The sequence below is a fragment of the Hyperolius riggenbachi genome, chromosome 7, assembly GCF_040937935.1.
Source record: "Hyperolius riggenbachi isolate aHypRig1 chromosome 7, aHypRig1.pri, whole genome shotgun sequence".
In the NCBI taxonomy this organism is placed as follows: Eukaryota; Metazoa; Chordata; class Amphibia; order Anura; family Hyperoliidae; genus Hyperolius; species Hyperolius riggenbachi.
In genome coordinates this window covers 223,180,187-223,201,354 of record NC_090652.1, presented here as the reverse complement: position 1 = coordinate 223,201,354, position 21,168 = coordinate 223,180,187, and the positions used below count along the sequence as shown (strand labels likewise).

Sequence of the window (21,168 nt, the reverse complement as noted above, 5' to 3'; positions counted from 1 at the left end):
TGTGGAACCATCCAAACCTTTATATGTACTGGAAAAGGGCTGGTCTTTACCCTGAGAATCTTCACAATATTTTTTCCGTGGTAGCCGCTGTCTGGTTGTGAGCAGAGCATAGTTGAGAGGTTCCTCACCTCTCAGCATGCCAGTGATGGGATCTCTCTTCAGCTGTGTGTCCAGCATTCCATCTCCATGGCTACAGTAGTGTCAGTCTTCATGAGACCAGCAGGCACAAACTGGCAGTTCATTGAGACCTGCCACTGAGCCATAACAGAGTAAATTTGCTAAGCTAATAATGGTCCCCTGGGGCCTCTGCAGATTACTAGCGCACAGCACACTCACCTGACCAGCCGGCGTGGTCCTTCCTGTTTGTGTTCTTCTGTCTTCATCCTCGCTGGCACCTGTTCTTAGTGACCCAGTGGCATGTACATGAGTATGCACATTTCATACTGGGAATTTGTGCAACCGAGGATGAAGCCACAAGAACACAGACAGGAAGGAGTGCAATGGCCAGATAGAAGCATGCACTCCGTGGCCAGTGATACTCTGCAAGTGCCCTGGGGGAGTGCTATTACCTTTGGGGGAGACAGCTTGGAGGGAGACCCAGTGCCGGCTCTGCTATGATGCAGTATTGACTCAATATGTGGTCTTGGATTCTGACAACATACTAGTACAGAACAGGGAAACTACCAAAGGGGTATCTGCAGTGACTTTTCCTTTCTGTCAAATATGTGCTCTTCAATCTTTTGATTTGTATCCTTAAAGAGAACCTGAACTGAAAATTAAAAGTCAAAATAAACATAAACACGTCATACTTACCTCCTGTGTAGTCTACTCATCAATCTCTTTCTCCTCTCATGCGTCCTGTTTGTCCACAAATATCAATGGAATTCTCTGTCCTCCATTTTGAAAATGGCCATTACCCTATAACAGCTTCCTGGTCCGCACACTGTTAAACTGTAATATCGCCCACTTGAGCCATAGGGAAACATGAACATTAGTTTGCACATTTAGTTGTAACTGACAGCTACTGATATATAACTGACAGCAACTGATATATTTCAGTTCTGACAAAATATTGTCAGAACTGGAAGGGATCACTGTAAGAAGAAAATGGTGAGCTTCTGAGAGGAACTGATGGTGAGGTAAGTATGTAATATTAATTTGCAGCTACATCATGTGCTTATTTTTAATAGTTTAACTCAGTACAGGTTCCCTTTAAGTTATTTACAGTGTTTAAATTACACTATCTTCTTTCTCAATTAATTTCTACAAAATTGTTCCAAAACAGAATTGTGCATACCGTATTTTTGGACCAAAAGACACACTTTTCCTCCCCCAAAAATGGGGTGAAAAAGTCAGTGCGTCTTATGGTCCAAATACAACAAATTTATGCGGATGTGCATACCACGATCCAGATATGCGCCTCCCTTTGTCCCCTTCCATCCCTCTGCCCTTCTATCCCTTTGTGTCATCTTAGGTCCCTCTGTGTCCACCTCCATGCCTGCCTCCATCCCTCAGTGTCCCCTTCCATCCCCTTGCTTCAGCAAGTTTAGTGATTGGCCCAATGACGGCACTGTGGTCCCACCCGAAAAACTGTTGGTGCAAGTAAGAAAGGGAGCAGCCTTGATTGACAGGGCTGCACACCACTTAGCAACAGCCCTATCAGGAGCCTCTCTGCTCCGGCTCTCTATCTTCCGCAAGCCACAGCCAGCCTTGCTGAAGCCCGGGAACACAGAGGGAATCTTCCACAAGCCTACAGCCAGCCTGCCTCCTGAGGACATGGTCGGAATCTTCCTCAAGCCACAGCCAGCCTGCCCGATGCCACCCGGGGGCATGGATGGAATCTTTCTCAAGCCACAGACAGCCTGCCCGATGCCACCCGGGGACACGGACGGAATCTTCCTCAAGCCATAGCCAGCCTGCCCGATGCCACCTGAGGACACAGTCAGAATCTTCCTCAAGCCACAGCCAGCCTGCCCGATGCCACCTGAGGACAGGGACGGAATCTTCCTCAAGCCACAGCCAGCCTGCCCGATGCCACCCGGGGACACGGATGGAATCTTCCTCAAGCCACAGCAGGCTGCCCGATGCCACCCGGGGACACGGATGGAATCTTCCTCAAGCCACAGCCAGCCTGCCAGGTGTCATCTGGGGACACGGAGGGACAGAGGCAGACACAGAGGGACCTGTGGGGCATGTTGAACTTCCAGTAACTAGTATGAGAGAGTGTGAGAGAGTGATAACACCAAATTTAACACACCTGTTCCCCTGTCTGTCTTATGGAAGAACAATACAGTATATTTTGCCATGTCCCTAATCTTCAACCATGAATAGATGTTTGCTTCACTCATATATTGAAGCTCGAGTCCAATCCCAGTGCATGTTTTTCTCTGTCTAAGATAATATTTCTAACATTTGTATAGTGCTTTTCAGCTGTTTTACTGAAAGTTCTCAAGAGCTGCAGCCCCTAAGGGCGCGCTCAAGGGGCCACCCTGCAGTCTTGCCCAAGAACTTCTTACTGAATAGGTACTGACCCTAGCCAGGATTCATACCCTGGTCTCTCATGTCAAAGGCAGACCCCTTAAAGGACCACTATCGCGAAAAATTGTAAACTTTAAAATATATGTAAACACATACAAATAAGAAGTATGTTTCTTTAAGATTAAAATGAGTCCTATATTTCATTTCTCCTATGTTGCTGTCACTTATAGTAGGTAGTAGAAATCTGACATTACCGACAGGTTTTGGGCAAGTCCATCTCTTCATAGGGGATTCTCAGCATGGCTTTTATAAAAAGATGCTGGTCAGCCTCCCTGCTCGCTGCACACTTATTTGGCAGTTGGCCGGAGCAACTGCTTTTCACTAGGTGCTTTTGAAAATAAAGAAAACCCTGAGAATCCCCTATGCAGGGATGGGCTAGTCCAAAACCTGTCGGTAATGTCAGATTTCTACTACCTACTGTAAGTGACAACAATATAGGAAAAAAGTAATTTATGGCTCATTTTACTCTGAAAGAAATGTACTTCTTATTTGTATGTGTTTACAAGTCTTTTAAATTTTACAATTTTCGCAATAGTGGTCCTTTAAAGCGGACCCAAACCAAACATTTTTTTAATTAAAAATATTTAGTTGCACCACTTTGACACATACAAAGATAAATAAACATTCCTTCAAACCTATGATCATTTCAGTGCATGCTTTTCACCCTTCTCTTTTCATAGCTAGGGTTATACTGGGGGCAGCCATTAGCAATTCCTCCATTGCCGGACACCATCTACTCCACCAGTTTGCCGGAAAAATCCCAGCAATTTGAAAGGAAGGGAGGGATTCCTCCAATAAATGTAAAATATTTTATATTTGTCATCATGCAGCTGAAAAAAGGCTGCTATTTATTATTATAATTTAGAAAATAGATTTTATTTCTGAAATCTTGTATTTTTAATTTGGGTCCACTTTAATTAGTACACTCCCCAGCCACTGTTTTCCCTAGTGACCAGACATGAATACTGGCTATACCCTTGTTCAGTATGTATGTAGAACTGTGGAAACATTATTGCATGTGTTGAACTGACTGGAATTCTATTAAATAGATAGACTATGAGCATAATATTGTTTAAGTTTACGATTATTGTAGAAAACTATTATTCCGAAAGAGCTTTCAAAGATCAAAAAGCTTTGAAGATGAGATCTTTATTTTGGACATGGTCAATTATATTGATCTGGTTAGATATATTGATTGACCTGTGTATGTGATTGACTGATGCAATTCACATGGCTACTATGTGGTCTTGGATTCTGACTGCATTTCCCAGTACAGAGATAAAGTAACAGAGTACGGTATCTGCAGTGACTTTTCCAATGCCCTGATCAAAATTAGACTTTGCCCCCCCTCCCCATTAAGACCCTCACACGAGGTCATTACATAACACTGACAAACCAGTGAAAAAGGAGCACGGGCATATTCACTAAATAGCCCGATGATTGCGATCTGTGATAAATCAAAACGCACTAATGGAAAAGCGCATCGCAATTTCCGCTTTTTTAAGCAGATTGCGGCTAGTGAAAAAGGGCCTTTATGCTAAATGGAGGTGGTAAAATTGGCCAATCACTGGCCTGTCAAAACTGAAGGTGTGCACCAAGCTTAACAGTGAAATTGCTGTGTACTTCCTATGCATGGCAGCAGTGGTGGGCTTCTGAGTAGCTACCTACTCGTAACTACTCGGAAGCGATAAGATAATTACAGCACCTGAGGGGGCAGGTGAGGGAGGGTTAATTTACCCATGCTGCTGTCTGCTTGAATACTCATCTTCACTTAGCCACTCACTCCACTCCTCCAATGAACGGCACCTGACCGCCCCCCCCCCGCATTATACAGTCCCATGCACGCCTCCAGGACTTCTCAAGAGCTGCTCCAATACGAAGGAACTCCCTACTTCCCCCCATTAGGGTTGCCCCCTCCTTCAACATCTTCAAGAAAGCCCTCAAAATGCACCTTTTCACTCTGGCCTACCCCCTCTCATTAGTAACTGACTAAGCATTACCTTGTATTCATACTGTGCTGCTTGATCTGGTTTGCATGTTTTCCTGTATTGTCTTTAGAGATGGTTAAAATCACCTGTGCGGGGTGGGTGGTTAATCTTACCCATCAGTTGTCATCTTAGGTCCGCCCGTCCCTCGGCGCCTCCCACGATGCAGTCCACGTGCGTCACGTGACTACAAACACTTCCTCCTTCAACCCGGAAGGAGGAAGGGTTTGTAATCACATGACCGCCGCTTGGAACGCATCGTGGGAGGCGCCGAGGGATGGACCTAAGAAGACGACTGATGGGTAAGATTAACCACCCACCCAGCACAGGTGATTTGAATTAACTGGATGAAATCCGAATAACACCTATTCGGATTTCATCCGAATTCGAAGTTGAGCATCTCTAATTGTCTTGTTGCTGTATGTCACCTCTAAATATTGTCTGTAACCTAACTAATGTCCATCGCTGCGTAATATGTTGGCCTTTTATAAATACAATAAATAATACATAAAAATGATGAGTGGTGGATTGGGGAGAGAAAGGGGCTTACTGAAGGTACTGGGGGAGTTGGCTTATTGAGAGTCTGGAGCGGGGAGAGTTAAGCTATTCAAGATTCTGGGGGCTGGATGAGGGAGAGGGACTTAATGATGGTCTGGGGGCTTACTGAGGTTGCTGGGGGAGAGAGGGGCTTGCTGATGGTGCAGTGGGGAAAGAGGGGCTTACTAAGGGTGCTGGGAAGAGACAAGGTTGTTGGGGGGAGAGAGGGGCTTGCCGATGGTGCTGGGTGGAAGAGAAGGGCTTACTGAGGGTGCTGGGGGAAAAAAGGGCTTACTGAGGGTGCTGGGGGTGAGAGAGGCTTACTGAAGGTGCCGAGGGAAAGAGTGACTTACTGAGGGCGCTGGGGGCAGAGTGGCTTACTGGGGGTGGTTGGGGGGAGAGAGGGGCTTACTGAGAATGCAGGGAGGTGGATGGGGAGTGGGGCTTATTGAGGGTGCTGGGAAAGAGAGGGGATTCCTGAGGGTATTGGGGGAGAGGGAAGCTTACTAAGGATGTTGAGGTAGAGAGGCTTACTGAATGTGCTGAGGGAGAGAGAAACTTACTGAGGGTGCATGGGGAGGAGCTTACTGAGAGTGCTGGGGTAGAGAGGGACTTTCTGAGGGGTAGATGGGGGAGAGGTGGCTTACTAAGGGGTGAATGAGTGGGAGGAGAGCTTGCTGAGGATGCTGGGGGAGAGAAGGGCTTACTAAGGGTACTGGGGAGAGAAGGTTATTAGAAGGGGGGGTTGGGGTGGATGGGGGTAGAGTAAAGCTTACTGAGGGGTGGATGGGGAAGAGAGGAGCTTACTGAGCATGCTGGGGGGGGGGGGGGGGAGAAGGGCATAATGGGGGTCCTGGGGGGAAAGAGAGGCATACTGAGAGTCTGGAGGAGCTGCAGGAAGGGGGCTGGAAAGGGAATAGAGGGTCGGGGAGAGAGGGCAGAATGATGGAGGGCAGTGTGAAGAAAGTAACTTACCTCTCAGACCCAGTTCCTACTGTGCTGGGGAGATAATCATTGGCTACACAGTAAAGTCACAGCTTTGCAGTAGTAGTGGCATTTCTCATCCTATCTAAAGAGGAGCATTACAGACCACTACACATGTTGACATTTTTTTTATGTTAATTTTTTTTTTATTAATACAAAAAAAACCTCCAACAACTGGGTACTATGGGAGATTGTGGGAGGGAACGATTTAATTTTAAATAAAAATATGCACAATTCACAAAAATGGAGAAGCACCCATGCAAGAAGACCTCTGTGTGCCTTAGCTCATGGCCACAGTACCTAGTTACCCAGTAACAAAAATTCCACAAAGCTGGCACCACCGAATTACTGGCACCATCAATTACTTGGACTCTCATTTGTGAAATGTTATGTCGTGCTTCTTTAAAATGACTGGATACTGTCTGGGTAGAATCCTTGTTACGGATGGCAGTCTTGTGACCCGACATCCTAACTTTAAGAGGTTTAGTCGTCATCCCAACATACCCATGCTGACACCTATGATATTTTATTGGTAAATTTACGCATCTGGTGACACATGCGTACAAATTCGCGTTGACATCATTTATGCGTATTTTTGTCGGCATGCGTATTCCGTTCACGCGACCTGCGTTCCTATTGGTCTACCATGGATCACATGATCTAGAGCAGTTCCCCATCAGGTCCTCACCCCCTGTCAGGCGTTTCCATTGATTGTTAAGATTTCAAACTCATTGGTTGATGGTGTAACTGACCACTATTTAAAGGAGGTGTGTTTTATGGTTAGTGATAGCAGTATGGCTTGACAAAGGACGTCAAGTCCGAAACAGCGGGCTGTCGCCATTGCTACATTTTTGATTACTGATTGAATGTCATTTTAATGACATTTGAATAAAGAGCTTTTTACTTCATTCGGTGGTGCCAGCTTTGTGGAATTTTTTTTTTTTTTAAATAAAAATATGGAACTTTTTATATAAAAAAAAAAATTTGTATGTAGGTATAATTTTACTATTTGGCCACAAGATGTCCTTGTACATTCCTTTCTGTTGCGTACTATTAGTACACTAATCAGGAAGCAATGCGTGGCTATGTTGCTTTTGTTTTTTGTTAATAACGTAGCATCTCATTGGTCGCGGATGCTCATTCACACAAGGACTTGGATTAATGAATGGGAACTGTGCTCCCATTCATTCATACCCCCGCTACCGATCGGTGGTGAAAACAAGCGTAGGAGTGAGAGCGGGATCGAGCAGGAGTACGGCGGCAAGGGAGGAGTATCTACGTCCCTGCAAAGTAAAGCAGGGATGTAGATACTCGTGCCGGGGAGGGGAAGTGGTTCTTGTGATTTTTGTCCTTAAATTGTTTACAATATTTAAACCACTCGATCTTCTTTTTCAATTCATTTCCACAAAATTGGTCCAAAGCATTGCCCAAATGATGACCACTGATGTAAGCAAATATAGATCCCCAACAACCCATGACTGCAAATATACACCCTTCCCTCTGCATTCATTCAAATGTATATATCTTTACTTTCAGTATTATAACTCTTTTGCAGTGTAAAATTAGTGACTGAGTTGGGCTTACTTGTAAGACAACCCCTTATAGTTCTGTTAAAAGGCATTTGTGATACAATTGCTTGTACTACAGGGAGTGTATGAGAGGGTGTGGCAATGTATGCATACAGTTACTCTATTTTTACCTATAGAAATACTTATCTAAGTTCAGTGTCCAAGTTTATCAAACAACGACGTAGTGAAGACTGTTAAATATTAATTGAAATATGTATAAAAGCAGCACACAGACACTTTATCAGAAACCATTGCTAAAATGAGCCACTATGTACATGTTGCTGCTGTTACTATATTATTTTCCTTTGGTCTCCTAACATTTGCTGATGCTGGTAAGGTGCTGGTGGTTGCCTTAGATGGCAGTCATTGGCTTAGCATGCGTCCAGTAGTCGACTTATTAAGGCAAAAAGGACATCAGATCGTTGTACTGGCACCAGATATTAGCCTCCATATTCAAGTCTCTCAAGGCTTTGAGGTGAAGTTCTACCCAGTGTCCCATTCCCGTGAAAAACTAAAAGATCATTCTTCTAGCTTCTCTGCTGAAATTCTAACAAAAAGACCTATCCTGCAGAAGATTCAGAAAACGCAACAGAAGATGAAAGAAGGAGCAGCCTTGATGCTTGACACCTGTGTTCAGCTTTTGAAAAACAGAGAGCTAATAGAGTCCCTGGAAGAGACGACTTTTGATGTTGTTTTCATAAATCCTATGTTTCCATGTGGTCCGATCCTTGCAGAGCACCTATCAGTACCTTCTGTGTATATTTTGCATGGATTACCTTGCAACATAGAAGCTAAAGCAACTCAGTGTCCTACGCCACTGTCTTACGTACCGAGAGGGTTGTCAGTCTTGTCTGATCACATGACTTTCCTTCAAAGATTACAGAATTTTGCTGCTGAAATAGGTGCAGGCTTTTTCTGTAATATACTCTATGCAACCTACCAGCAAATGGCCTCTGAGTTTCTTCAGAGAGAGGTCAATATACAGGAATTGTTAAGTCATGCAGCCATTTGGCTCATAAGTTCTGACTTTATACATGATTATCCCAAACCAGTGATGCCCAATATGGTCTTCATCGGGGGAATTAACTGTGTTCAAAGGAAACCTCTAAATCAGGTAAGCAATTTTTGTGGTTCATTCAAGTTTTCAAAGTTTTACAACCTTACATAGTGTAGTGTGTGTCAAGCTTCTCAGTGCCACAACTATGAATTAGTTAAACATTTACATAGCAAAATAATACAGGAAAGTATTCAAACAAGATACTGGAAAAAGTATTACAAAAACCCCTACACCCCAACCATCCAATCACCCCTTCTTTCCCCCCGGGTCTCTCCGCATTGTTTTTACTTGTTACTAGCTATTGCCTGAGGTAAAGTCTCCAAACGATCATAGAAGCCTCAACCCCTTTTGCCCATTGAGAATGAATTCTGCTAAGTATTCAAGGAACCTGAGATTTGCGCTTTTCCCAGTGTGCCAATACCATGTGGAGTATTTAAAGTTTTCCATCAGGTCATCTATATTTTGACAGCGGAGACTGTGCTGAATAAAGTTTCTCCAGACCTTGAAAAACTTGTTTGACCTCTTTTCCTTGTCTTGTAGTGTATGCAGTTTTTCAACCAGGAATAATTTGAGGATCTCATCTTTGACATTACCAATTGTAGGAGGATGAGGACTAATCCAATTCTGAAATATTGCCCTTTTAGCCACAATGAGTATAATGTGGTACAGATCTGAGGGTTGAAGTTTAGAGTCACTCTCTGTGGCTTCAAAGTAATTGAAGATACATAAGCCTCTCTGCTTAGTTATTTCCTTGCTACATACTAGATTGGCATAGCAACAAACGTTGTCCCAGAAATGATCTATGAAAGGGCAACACTGCAAGCAATGCAGTAAGTCCGCCTCTGGCTCCTTGTAGTGTGGGTCTGTCGATATTTTGTCATAAGTGTATTTAGCTTTGTGTAGTAATAGTAAGTTAGACGTTCTCCAAACCTCAGACGTAATCAATGACTTGAAGCGTTCATGTCCCAACAGAAGCTTATCCACCAGATTGTCCCCAAATTGATCTTTTCTCCAGGGTTTGCATAACATATCCTTTGCATTTTTTTGTTGTGTTGCAATCAGTTTAAGTCCCCTGTATAGTTCTGATAGGGATCTCGGTGATCAAAGGAATTAGGTGTGGTTATATTTTTAACATTTCGTACATGCAGAAAATCTAAAAAAACTCCCTTCGAAATCTCAAACTTATTTCTCAGTTCTGTGAATGACATCCATGCACTAATAGAAACATGCACTCCAAATGTGTGAGCTCCTTATAGTCCCATTTGGAAGAAGGAGACTGTTGTGTACTTGGGGAATAATTCGAGTTGCCCCATATTACGTTGTATTTTGATACAAGACATGGTAAGACAGTTAAAGTGTATCTCCAGACTAAAAATCTACTCAGCAGCACTGAAAAGGCTTGGTGTTTCTTTAACAGTTTCACAGCATCAGAAGTTTGTTTCTCTCACCCAAGTCTCATTTTTAGCTTCACAGAAGCTAAGCTCCATCCCTATCAAAGAAATCTGCCTGGGCAATTTTCTCCTGATGCTGTGCAAAGCATGATATGATTTCTGATGTTGTTGTTCTCGTTGCCTAGCGTGCGCAGCTGGGAGGGGGGATCAGGACACAGGACAGTTGGAACTGTGTCTCATGCTCCCTTTCACCTCCTTTCAACCATAAAGCTGCCTGCCCCCATGAAATCACAAATATTTGCCTGTTCTTTTAAAACAGGGTGGTTAAGAGATTATACAGTATTACCTATCTATTTTAATTAACATAATTAACGTAACTTAAAGAGAAACTCCGACCAAGAATTGAACTTTATCCCAATCAGTAGCTGATAGCCCCTTTTACATGAGAAATCTACTCCTTTTTAAAACAGACCATCAGGGGGCGCTGTATGACTGATATTGTGGTCAAAGCCCTCCCACGAAAGACTCTGAGGACCGTGGTACTCATGGCAGTTTCCTGTCTGTGAACCTTGTTGCATTGTGGGAAATAGCTGTGTACAGCTGTTTCCAACTGCCAAAAAAGCAATTTTTTCAAAATTTGCCTCAGGCGGCAAAAAGTCTAGGGCCGGCCCTGCCTGTACATCCTTATGCTTGAAAAGCACTGGAAGTGTCTGTAATCGATATAACAGTCTGCCCTTCGAATATATCTTTATCAGAGCTGCTCTGCCCGCCAAGCCCAGTGGAAGCTGTCTCCATCTGTTTAGCTGAGCTATCACATCCTTCATAAGTGGGGTGATATTTTATTGATAAATTAAGGTGGGATATCTGGTAAATTCTAGACCTAGGTATTTGATGTGTAAATTGTTAATGAAATTGTCTAGGGAGCCCCAACTTCTAGTATCAGCTAGTTTGGACAATGGCATGAGAATACTTTTGCTTTTATTGACCCTAAAGAGCCTGACCAGTAACCTACTTTATGTATTATGTCAGAAATCTCTGGGACTTGTTTCAAGGGGTCTGTGAGAAACATTACAATATCATCAGCAAAAAGACATTGCTGCGCTTCTTTGTCACCTAGTCTAACCCTCGCAGGGTGGTCCGCACATGCGCAGAAGACCCTGACTGACGCAACTGAGACAGTTACTGGGACCGATTGTGCCTGAATGGCAGACCGCGGGAGGACGGTGAGGCACTCAGACGTGTTTATGGGGCTGGAGTAAGCCCTGGGTAAGTATCAAACCTTTAGGTATCACCGTCTCTGGTTTCCTTTAAAGCGGATCCGAGATGAAAAACTAATTATAACAAGTAACTTGTCTATATATCTTATCTAAAGTTCAGATAGTTTACACAGCAAATCTGGCTGCACACAGCTTCAACAGTTAATGATGATTTACTCCTGTGATACAATGAGAGCGGCCATGTTCTGTTTGTAACACACATGGGCGTCCGCACGTATGGCAAATTGGGGCAGCTGCCTCCCCCTGGGCGCCCACTGCCCCCCCCCCGGCCGAATCAGTGGCGGCACTGGCGCCCCTCGGTAATCCCCCCACCCGACTCAGCGCAGTGAAGGGGGGGGGCAATTCTGTGCAGCAGCGGAGAAGGGGAGACATCTCCCCCCCTTCCCTCACCTTCGGGCTCCCTCTTACTTGCTCCCCCCTCCATAAATGAGCGGTGGACCGGGCAGCAGCGGAACACTTCTTCTACTTCCTGCACACGAGGAAGATCTGTGCGCATCTGGTCTAGGCAATGACGTCAGACCAGTGACACACAGATCTCCCTCTCATGCAGGGAATAGAGGAAGTGTGTCGCCCGCTGCCAGCCACATAATTATGGAAGGGGGGATCGCCGAGGAAGGGTGAGCCCCAAGGTGAGGGAAGGGGGGGATGTCCCCCCTTCCCCGCCACTGTCACAACTTGGGAGGGTCCCTGTCACTACCTAAACTGGGTGGGGGGGCTCCTGTCCTTACCTAAACTGGGGGAGGCTCCTGTCACTACCTAAACTGGGGGGGCTCCTGTTACTACCTAAACTGGGGGGGGGCTCCTGTCACTACCTAAACTGGGGGGGGGGGGGGTCCCTGTCACTACCTGAACTGGGGGGGGTCCCTGTCACTCCCTAAACTGGGGGGTCCCTGTCACTACCTGAACTGGGGGTCCCTGTGACTACCTGAACTGGGGGTCCCTGTCACTACCTGAACTGGGGGGGTCCCTGTCACTGCCTGAACTGGGGAGGGGGCTCCTGTCACTACCTGAACTGGGGGGTCCCTGTCACTACCTGAACTGGTGGGCTCCTGTAACTACCTGAACTGGGGGGGGGCCCTGTCACTAACCTAAACTGGGGGGTCCCTGTCACTACCTGAACTGGGGGCCCCTGTCACTACCTGAACTGGGGGGGTCCCTGTCACTACCTGAACTGGGGAGGGGGCTCCTGTCACTACCTGAACTGGGGGTCCCTGTCACTACCTGAACTGGTGGGCTCCTGTAACTACCTGAACGGGGGGGGGGGGGGGCACCTGTCACTACCTGAACTGGTGGGCCCTGTCACTACTTAAACTGTCTGGCGGGCTCCTGGCGCTACCTAAACTAGGGGGCACCTGTCACTACCTAAACTATCCAGGCTAGCCAGCCCAGCATCACCGCCAGTCAGGCCAGCCCAGCATCACTGCCAGCCAGGCCATCCCAGCATCACCATGAGTTGGGGGCCTCGTGATTGCTGAATTTGTCTTGTTGGGGGCCTCAGGATTGCTGAATTTGTCTTGTTGGAGGCCTCACGATTGCTGAATTTGTCATGTTGGGGGCCTCATTTTTGCTGAATTTGTCTTGATGGGGGCCTCATGATTGCTGAATTTGTCTTGTTGGGGGTCACATGATTGCTGAATTTGTCTTGTTGGGGGCCTCATGATTTGTTGGGGGCCTCATGATTGCTGAATTTGTCTTGTTGGGGGCCTCATGATTGCTGAATTTGTCTTGTTGGGGGCCCCACGATTGCTGAATTTGTCATGTTGGGGGCCTCATTTTTGCTGAATTTGTCTTGATAGGGGCCTCATGATTGCTGAATTTGTCTTGTTGGGGGTCAAATGATTGCTAACTGCGAGACTATGGGAAAAGCTGAATCATCATCATATGAGACAATAGCATTAAACCTACCTTTTTAGCTTTTTAAAACAGAAAATTAAAACTGGGAGGTTCTAAAAAGATGAATACATTTTTCAGGAGTAGAATGGATGAAATTGTTTATCTTCACAGTTTATTTTCAACTTGGATTTTCCATAATGTTCATGTATGAGTTAAAATGTTTGTATTTAGTTTAAATTGCCGTGTTGGCACTTTGTGATAAATAAGTGACTTTTTGGTTGCAGTTTGGGCACTCGGCCTCCAAAAGGTTCGCCACCACTGTCCTAGTCTAATGTAACACCACTGCTAAGTTCATGTAAATTTGGCTCCACCCGTAACCACACCCACATTCTGACCCATGACCACACCCATTTTTCGGCGCTATGCGCGCCGCACAGCATACTCCCCAATTCTTTGTGCGGCGCCGCACCACTTCACTCCTCCTTTTTGCCCCCCCCCTGCAAAATTTTCTGCCGACGCCCATAGTTACACAGGTAATCTGCAACTGCATCTCCACTCCTCAGCCTGTGAAAAATGAACTCCTCCCTCCCCTCTGAAATCTCTGGCTAGTAACTTCCGCCTCCTCCTCCTGCCCAGACTGAGCTCCCATAAGCCCTTGTAACAAGGGTCTGAGTGCCTTGGCGTTTTGGAGCAGTTGTGGGCGAGGCTTGTTTAGTTTATAGGGAATTAGAGTATTGAAACAAAAAAAAAGTATTTGGCTTTAGGAATGCCCTATAAACTATATGTAAGGAACTCGATTATGCAATGAATAAAAGTTCATCTCAGATCCACTTTAAGTAACAATAAATTGATAAGTTAAGTAACTGAATCTGTAGTCCTAATCCTCAATAGGACCTTCTGGAATCCCATAGCCTTATTTTTTATCTAAAGGTTAAAAATTAAGTTTAACCACTTTACCCCCGGCGGTACGAATTTCTCCGTCCCTTTTTCCATCCTTTCACCCCCAGGGACGGAGAAATCCGTACCTTCCGCGCTACCGCCGCTGTCCGCGCTCCCGCCGCTCGTGCGCGCGCACCCGCCGCTCTTGCACGCCTCCACCCGCTCGCCCGGAGATCAATGAATGGGTAAATCCATTCCCGTTCGTTGACCTAAGCCCCCGCAATGATCCGCTGCTTCTATTAGAAACAGCGCGATCATTGTGATTCTCCCAGCCTCCTACTGCTTCCTGTAAGCGTCCTTCCGGACGCTTACGGGTCGCATGTAAACAGACTCACTGTGGCCAAATAGTAAACTACACCCTAAAAGCATTTTACACATACAAATACACTGGATTACACAATAAATTAACTCATTACCTCCCACACTCCCCAATTTTTATTTTTTTGTAATTTAAAAAAACAAAACAAAAATACAATTAAAAAAAACATAAATAGTTACCTTAGGGACTGAACTTTTTAAATATTTATGTCAAGAGGGTATAACACTGTTACTTTATAAACTATGGGCTTGTAATTAGGGATGGACGCAAAACTAAAAAAAATGCACCTTTATTTCCAAATAAAATATTGGCGCCAAACATTGTGATAGGGACATAATTTAAACGGTTTTATAACCGGGACAAATGGGCAAATACATTTCATGGGTTTTAATTACAGTAGCATGCATTATGTAAAAACTATAATGGTCGAAAACTGAAAAATAATATTTTTTTCACACATTTTTTCCTATTTTCCCATTAAAACACATTTAGAATAAAATAATTCTTGGCATAATGTCCCACCTAAAGAAAGCCTAATTGGTGGCGAAAAAAACAAGATATAGTTCATTTCATTGTGATAAGTAATAATAAAGTTATAGACGAATGAATGGATGGAGCGTTGAAAGGTGAAAATTGCTCTGGTGTTCAAGGGGTAAAACCCCTTAGCGGTGAAGTGGTTACATTTTAACTTTCTCAAATGAATGACAAGGTTTTATTTATAATTACATATGGTATGGTCTGCGAGAGTTTAATGGGGAAGTAGTATATTGAATATATGGAGAATCACGTTAATCAAAGAGTAAAAACTTCAATTTTTATTTGTATTCATTCTAAAATCGACATGGATGTAAGTTTCCAGTTTTATTGTGCAATTACTCTGTATAAAGATTGTATATGGAATAGAGACTAACGTAAGTGTTTGATTCCTTATCAAAAATGACTTAGTACTTGGGTACTTGGTGGCAAAACCCTTGGTGGCAATCACAGAGATCAGATGTTTCTTGTAGTTGGCCACCAGGATTGCATACATCTCAGGAGGAATTTTGGCACACTCCACCTTTACAGCTCCTCTCCAAGTCAGTAAGGTTTCAAGGCTGATGTTTGGCAACTCGAACTATTACCTCCCTCCACAGATTTTCTATTAAAGTATGGAGATTAACCAGGTCACTCCAGGACCTTCATGTGCTTCTTCTCAGGCCACTCCTTTGATGCCTTGTCATGTTGGAATACCCATCCATGACCCATTTCCAATGCTCCGGCTGAGGGAAGGAGGTGCTCACCCAAGATTTGATGGATCATGGCCCCAGCCATTGTCCCTTCCATGCACTGAAGGTGTCCTGTCCCCTCAGCAGTAAAACACTCCCAAAGCATAATATGTACACCTTCTTCATGTTTGAAAACGGGGATGGTTTTCTTGGAGTCTAAAGCAGCATACCTCCTCCTCCAAACAGGCAAGTTAAGTTGATGCCAAATAGCTCAATTTTGGCCTCCTCTGATCACAAAAATTTCACCCAGGTCTCCTCTGGATCATTCAGATGTGCATTGGCAAACTGCAGAAAGTAGAATTAGGAGGAAAATAAAATAAGAGAGAGAGAAAGGTATAGGAGACCTGGATGATGGTGTAATAGTGGCATTAGGGATCTTTTTAAGATACGATTATATTATCAAGTAAAAGTTAATCTAGTGCCTTCAAAATTCTCAAAATATTTATCTAAGAGTGGGGTGCAAATATTTTGGAATTTGGAATTTGGGCAAAGAATCTAAAAGTATCAACTCTGTTTTGGTGAACCCTTGAATTTGTTAACCAAGTCACTCTTCAGCGGGGTCTTTTGGAATTGAAAAAAACTAAAATTGTGTATATGCATTGGTAGGTTCTAATCCATAATTTTTTAGTGTTGGGACCTTCCCACCATATGTGGAGGTAAGTTTCAGCTCGTTTGAAGCATCTGAAAGAGTTCCCTGCTTGGGGGCCTTTAAATTTTGCTTCCATAGTGGGAACCAGGTACCATCGAAATAGTAACTTATAATTAACTTCTACCAAGTTAGAGGACACTGAGCTTTTAGGAATATCTTGCCATATGTGCAGTAGATCCTTTCTTTCCAGAACTTCCCCTAGTTCATGTTCCCATCTTTTCATATATTTGGGGGAAGTCTGAGAGTGTAGTGACATAAGATCTGAGTAAATCAGAGAGATCTTTTTCTGGGGAGAAAGGGTCCCTTGCACAGCAGTGCTCAAAAGCAGTTATTTTAGTGGTGAGTCTGTATAAGATAGTAGTTGATGTACATAGTGTGAAATCTGGAGGCTAGATATAGATGCCTGTTATTGTAACTGCAAAGTGTTTTTATTCCTACATCTGTGCTTAAACGATACTAGATGTGACTAAATCAAGAGAAATGGGGGGAGCAGGCATATACTATCACCTGTCCTGATGCCTACCGCTCCCCACTTTTTACTCTCTAGCCCCCATCATACCTAAAAGCCCCTGGGCTCCTCTTCCAAGTCGCTGGAATCGGGCTAACTGTGCAGGCACTGACTGGGCTGGGCACTTCCTATAGCACGCACCGGTGGACAGGAGTGTACTGCGCATGCATATGACAACACTACGTCATGAGCATGACATCATACGCATGCGCAGTGTGCTCCCGGCCATGGGCGCACGCAGCCCGGCCAGTGCCTGTGCTGTAAGACCGACTCTGGCAACTTGGAAGAGGAGCCTGGGGGAAGAGGAGCCTTTTAGGTACGATGGTGAGCTAGCGAGGAGAACAGGGTGAACGATGGACATCAGGACAGGTGATAGAATATGCCTGCTCCACCCATTTCTCTTCTTTTATTCGCATCTAGTATCCTTTAAGACGTAAATAGTGGTTAGCCTGGTTTGGAACCACCAATGAAATGCTTTCTCATTGTGTAAGCCTGCTGGAAATTCAGGGTTGCCTAGGATCGTTATCAAAGGGCGATGGGGCAATAGCAGACCACTTGGGTACTAACACATGTCCCAAATGTTTAGCAAGCTAGATATTATTGGGTCAGATATGGTTTTCTAAAATAGGGATGTAGCCGTAATAAGTTCCGTGTGGGAATCTGGTGCACTATGCAAGGGTTTTTGAATATTGCTCTTGTCAGCATTTATTAGTATATCATATAAGAAGGAAATAATTCCTGTACAACCCAAGTGGCTTAGTAGTTCTACTATAGGATGGGATTGCATGATAAGACTATGAGTGCCAAACTGTGCCTGGAATGTATGGCAGAGCTGGAGATAATGAAAATACGCAGTTAGGTAGAGTATTGGGCATTTAGGGATTTGAATTGCATAATTTCCTGCCCTTCGGTAACATCCCTGAGTTTTCCAATGCCCTTGTACGCCCAAATGCCAGGGTCAGGAAGTGTAAATAATCCTTTGAATTTTACATTGTTCCACAGTGGAGTATGGGGAGACCATTGCCCCTCTAATGATAGGAATTTATCTGCTGCTTCAAAGACTTGATTAATGGTGATCATAAGAAGGTTCATTGAGGCTGAGGCTTTAAGTCCCATGAAACAGAGACTGGAGAGAGGCAAAGGCGAGCCTATAAGTGCTGCCTCCATAATTAAGGCAGGATTGTACAGGGATTGTCCAATTCACCAGCAGGCCTGTAGTAAAACTTCAATTTAGGTAGTGTAACACCGTCCTGATCCACCAGCAGTTGAGACTGGAAAGGGTAGAAATGCCCCATATGAATGAAGTGATTAGCATGTCAAGATCAGAGAGCACATGGGCAGACGGTTTAATAGGGGTGTGCCTATATGTATAAATTAACTTTGACATGATGCACATCTTTATTAGGTTAGCACTTCCTATTCGAAAGAGAGGCAGCGTGCTCCAAGCTCACAACTTTTTTCTTTTTACTCGTCTCACTAACGGTTCGATATTGTTATGGCGGTTATAGTGCATGTGATATTCGCGATACAGGTACAGATATCGATGAGCTACAGAAAACAAGATTTACAGAGCAATTCACCAGTATAAAGTATAAACCATTGATTACAATCCTCACAATGAATACATTAATATCTAGGTAGAATGCAGCTTCCCAAGATCTTATAAAGTACATACCATATTACAGATACCCATACAATCTTACCCAGCCATGATCCTAGCTAGAAGTCCAGCAGCAGACCCCAGAACAAAAAGCCCCTTCTCACCACATCCCAAAGCCTATATCCTCCTTGACTCCACCCCCTCACCACACATCACTTTCCTTTCAGAAGGCTCTGTGTCATTGGCTGAGAGAATGCTTTTCAGCAGATTTAAACTTTATCTCTGCCTTAAAGAGAAACTCCGACCAAGAATTGAACTTTATCCCAATCAGTAGCTGATACCCCTTTTTACATGAGAAATCTATTCATTTTCACAAACAGACCATCAGGGGGCGCTGTATGGCTGATATTCAGCGCTGCGTAATATGTTGGCGCTTTATAAATAAATAAATAAATAAATATTAAGGTGAAACCCCTCCCACAAGAAACTCTGAGTACGTACTCTTGGCAGTTTCCTGTCTGTGAACCTTGCTGCATTGTGGGAAATAGCTGTTTACAGCTGCTTCCAACTGCCAAAAAAAGCACGCAGCAGCTACATCATCTGCCAACAGTAAAAATGTCACCATGTAATACATGTCAGAGTGTAAATCAGGAATTTAAAAGGTTTTACAATGGGCAAACTCTGACTAAATCATAATTATTGTACAAATGAAGCACTTTTTTATTACATTATTTTCACTGGAGTTCCTCTTTAAGGTCAGTTTGGCAGGACGTGAAGTCTTTTGTTTACCAATTGCTTGTGGAAGAAGATTCTAGCACCCAGGCTATTGTTTACCTGTGTGCTTGGAAATGGCTGCTCAAACAAACAAAAGCTTTGAGTTCTGTATAGCTCATTTCTTACAATTCCCAGGTTACAGGTTAGGTTGTGAGTGACAGGGACCCCCAGGTTAGGTTGTGAGTGACAGGCGCCCCCCAGTTAAGTAGTGAGTGACAGGCACCTCCCAGGTTAGGTTGTGAGTGACAGGGACTCCCAGGTTAGGTCGTGAGTGACAGGAACCCCCAGGTTAGGTTGAGAGTGTTACGGACCCCCAGGTTAGGTTGTGAGTGACAGGCGCCCCCCAGTTAAGTAGTGAGTGACAGGGACTCTCAGGTTAGGCCGCCCCTCCCCCCGAGCCCGCTCAGGGCCGTTTTTGAGGGCTGGAGGGGTCGCAGCATGAGGGGAGAGCTTGGTGGCACGTCAGTGGGGAGGGGGGAAGGGCCCCCCTCTCTCACCTCGGGCTCTACCCTCTGCGCTCTCCCCTCCAGCATTAAACAAAGATTGTATGCAGGAGGAGGTGGCGGCGCAGCGGCGGCAGATACATACCTTCCGTGCGCTCCACGGATGCTCCTCTCTCTAGCCTCTGATGCGACTTCCGGTATAAACAGGAAGTCGTGTCAAACACTAGAGGGAGAACCATCCGTGCTGGAGCGCACGGAAGGTATGTATCTGCCGCCGCTGCCCCGCCACCTCCTCCTGCATACCAACTTTGTTTAATGCTGGAGGGGAGATCGCAAAGGGGAGAGCCCGAGGTGAGGGAGGGGGGGGGCCCTTTTCACCCTCCCCACCAACGTGCCACCAAGCTCTCCCCTCATGCTGCGACCCCTCCAGCACCTAGCGGGGCATCCTGCTGCGGGCCCCCCATGACGTAGGGGCCCCATAGCAATGCTATATATGCTATCCCCATTGCTACGCCCTAGACCCCAGCTAGGCACACTACTCCAGCCATTGACTCCCACAGTGTACCTGTTATCAGCTGTGATCAGCCCTGCGGGACTCCAAGCTCACACACGCGGCGACGTTTTCTCTGTGCACCGCTGCGAGTCTATTACTGAGGCTGCTGGGTGGTTAGGGGGAGAGGGGCTTACTGAGGAGTAGATAGGTAGAGGGGTATTACTGAGGGGTGATTGGGGTGAGGAGGGCTTACTGAGGGGTAGATGGGGAGAGGGGGATTACTGAGGGGTGAATGGGGTGAGGAGGGCTTACTGAGAGGTAGATGGGGAGAGGGGGATTACTGAGGGGTGAATGGGGTGAGGAGAGCTTACTGAGGCTGCTGGGGGAAGAGAAGGACTTACTGAGGGTGCTGTGGGGGAGAGAGGCTTATTGAAGGTGGCAGGTGAAAGACTGACTTACTGAGGGCGCTGGGGGGAAGGGGGAAGGGGAGGGTGGCTTACTGAGGCTGCTGGGTGGTTGGGTGGAGAGGTGCCTACTGAGAATACAAGGATGTGGCTGGGGAGATGGGCTTACTGAGGGTGCTGGGGGAAGAGATGGGCTTATTGAGGTTGCTGGGGAGAGGGGGGGGGGGATTACTGAGGGTATTGGGGAAGTGGGAAGCTTACTGAGGGTGCTGAGGTAGAGAGGCTTACTGAAGGTGCTGGGGTGGAGAGAGACTTACTGAGGGTGAATGGGGAGGGGCTTACTGAGAGTGCTGGGGGTAGAGAGGGGCTTTCTGAGGGGTAGATGGGGAGAGGGCGATTACTGAGGGGTGAATGGGGTGAGGAGGGCTTACGGAGGTGTAGATGGGGAGAAGGGGATTACTGAGGGGTGAATGGGGTGAGAAGAGCTTACTGAGGGTGCTGGGGGAGAGAGGGGCTTACTCATGGCCGTTTCTACGGCCGTGCGGGGCGTGCCGCCGCCCGGGGCGCTGCTGGGAGGGGGGCGCTGTGATGGAGGGGGGAGCCG

At 45.5% G+C, this 21,168-nt stretch overlaps 2 protein-coding genes across 4 annotated transcripts in view; both read left to right on the top strand.

Moving 5' to 3' along the window:
* The window catches only part of LOC137524864 (UDP-glucuronosyltransferase 1A1-like), a 227,004-nt gene that overhangs the window by 61,470 nt on the left and 144,366 nt on the right, over positions 1-21,168 (top strand). The window lies entirely within an intron of this gene.
* LOC137525300 (UDP-glucuronosyltransferase 1A1-like) lies at positions 7,872-9,236 on the top strand. Its single transcript, XM_068246355.1, has 2 exons — positions 7,872-8,726; positions 9,210-9,236. Exons 1-2 carry the CDS (start codon positions 7,872-7,874, stop codon positions 9,234-9,236), a joined length of 882 nt encoding a protein of 293 aa, XP_068102456.1.

What these genes read in the sequence shown, in the direction of transcription:
- LOC137525300 (XM_068246355.1), top strand. Translation starts at nt 7,872, where the DNA reads ATGAGCCACTATGTACATGTTGCTGCTGTTACTATATTATTTTCCTTT. An exon ending in AAAGGAAACCTCTAAATCAG is followed by an intron (nt 8,727 to 9,209) that starts GTAAGCAATTTT and finishes CTTGTCTTGTAG; the next exon opens with TGTATGCAGTTTTTCAACCA.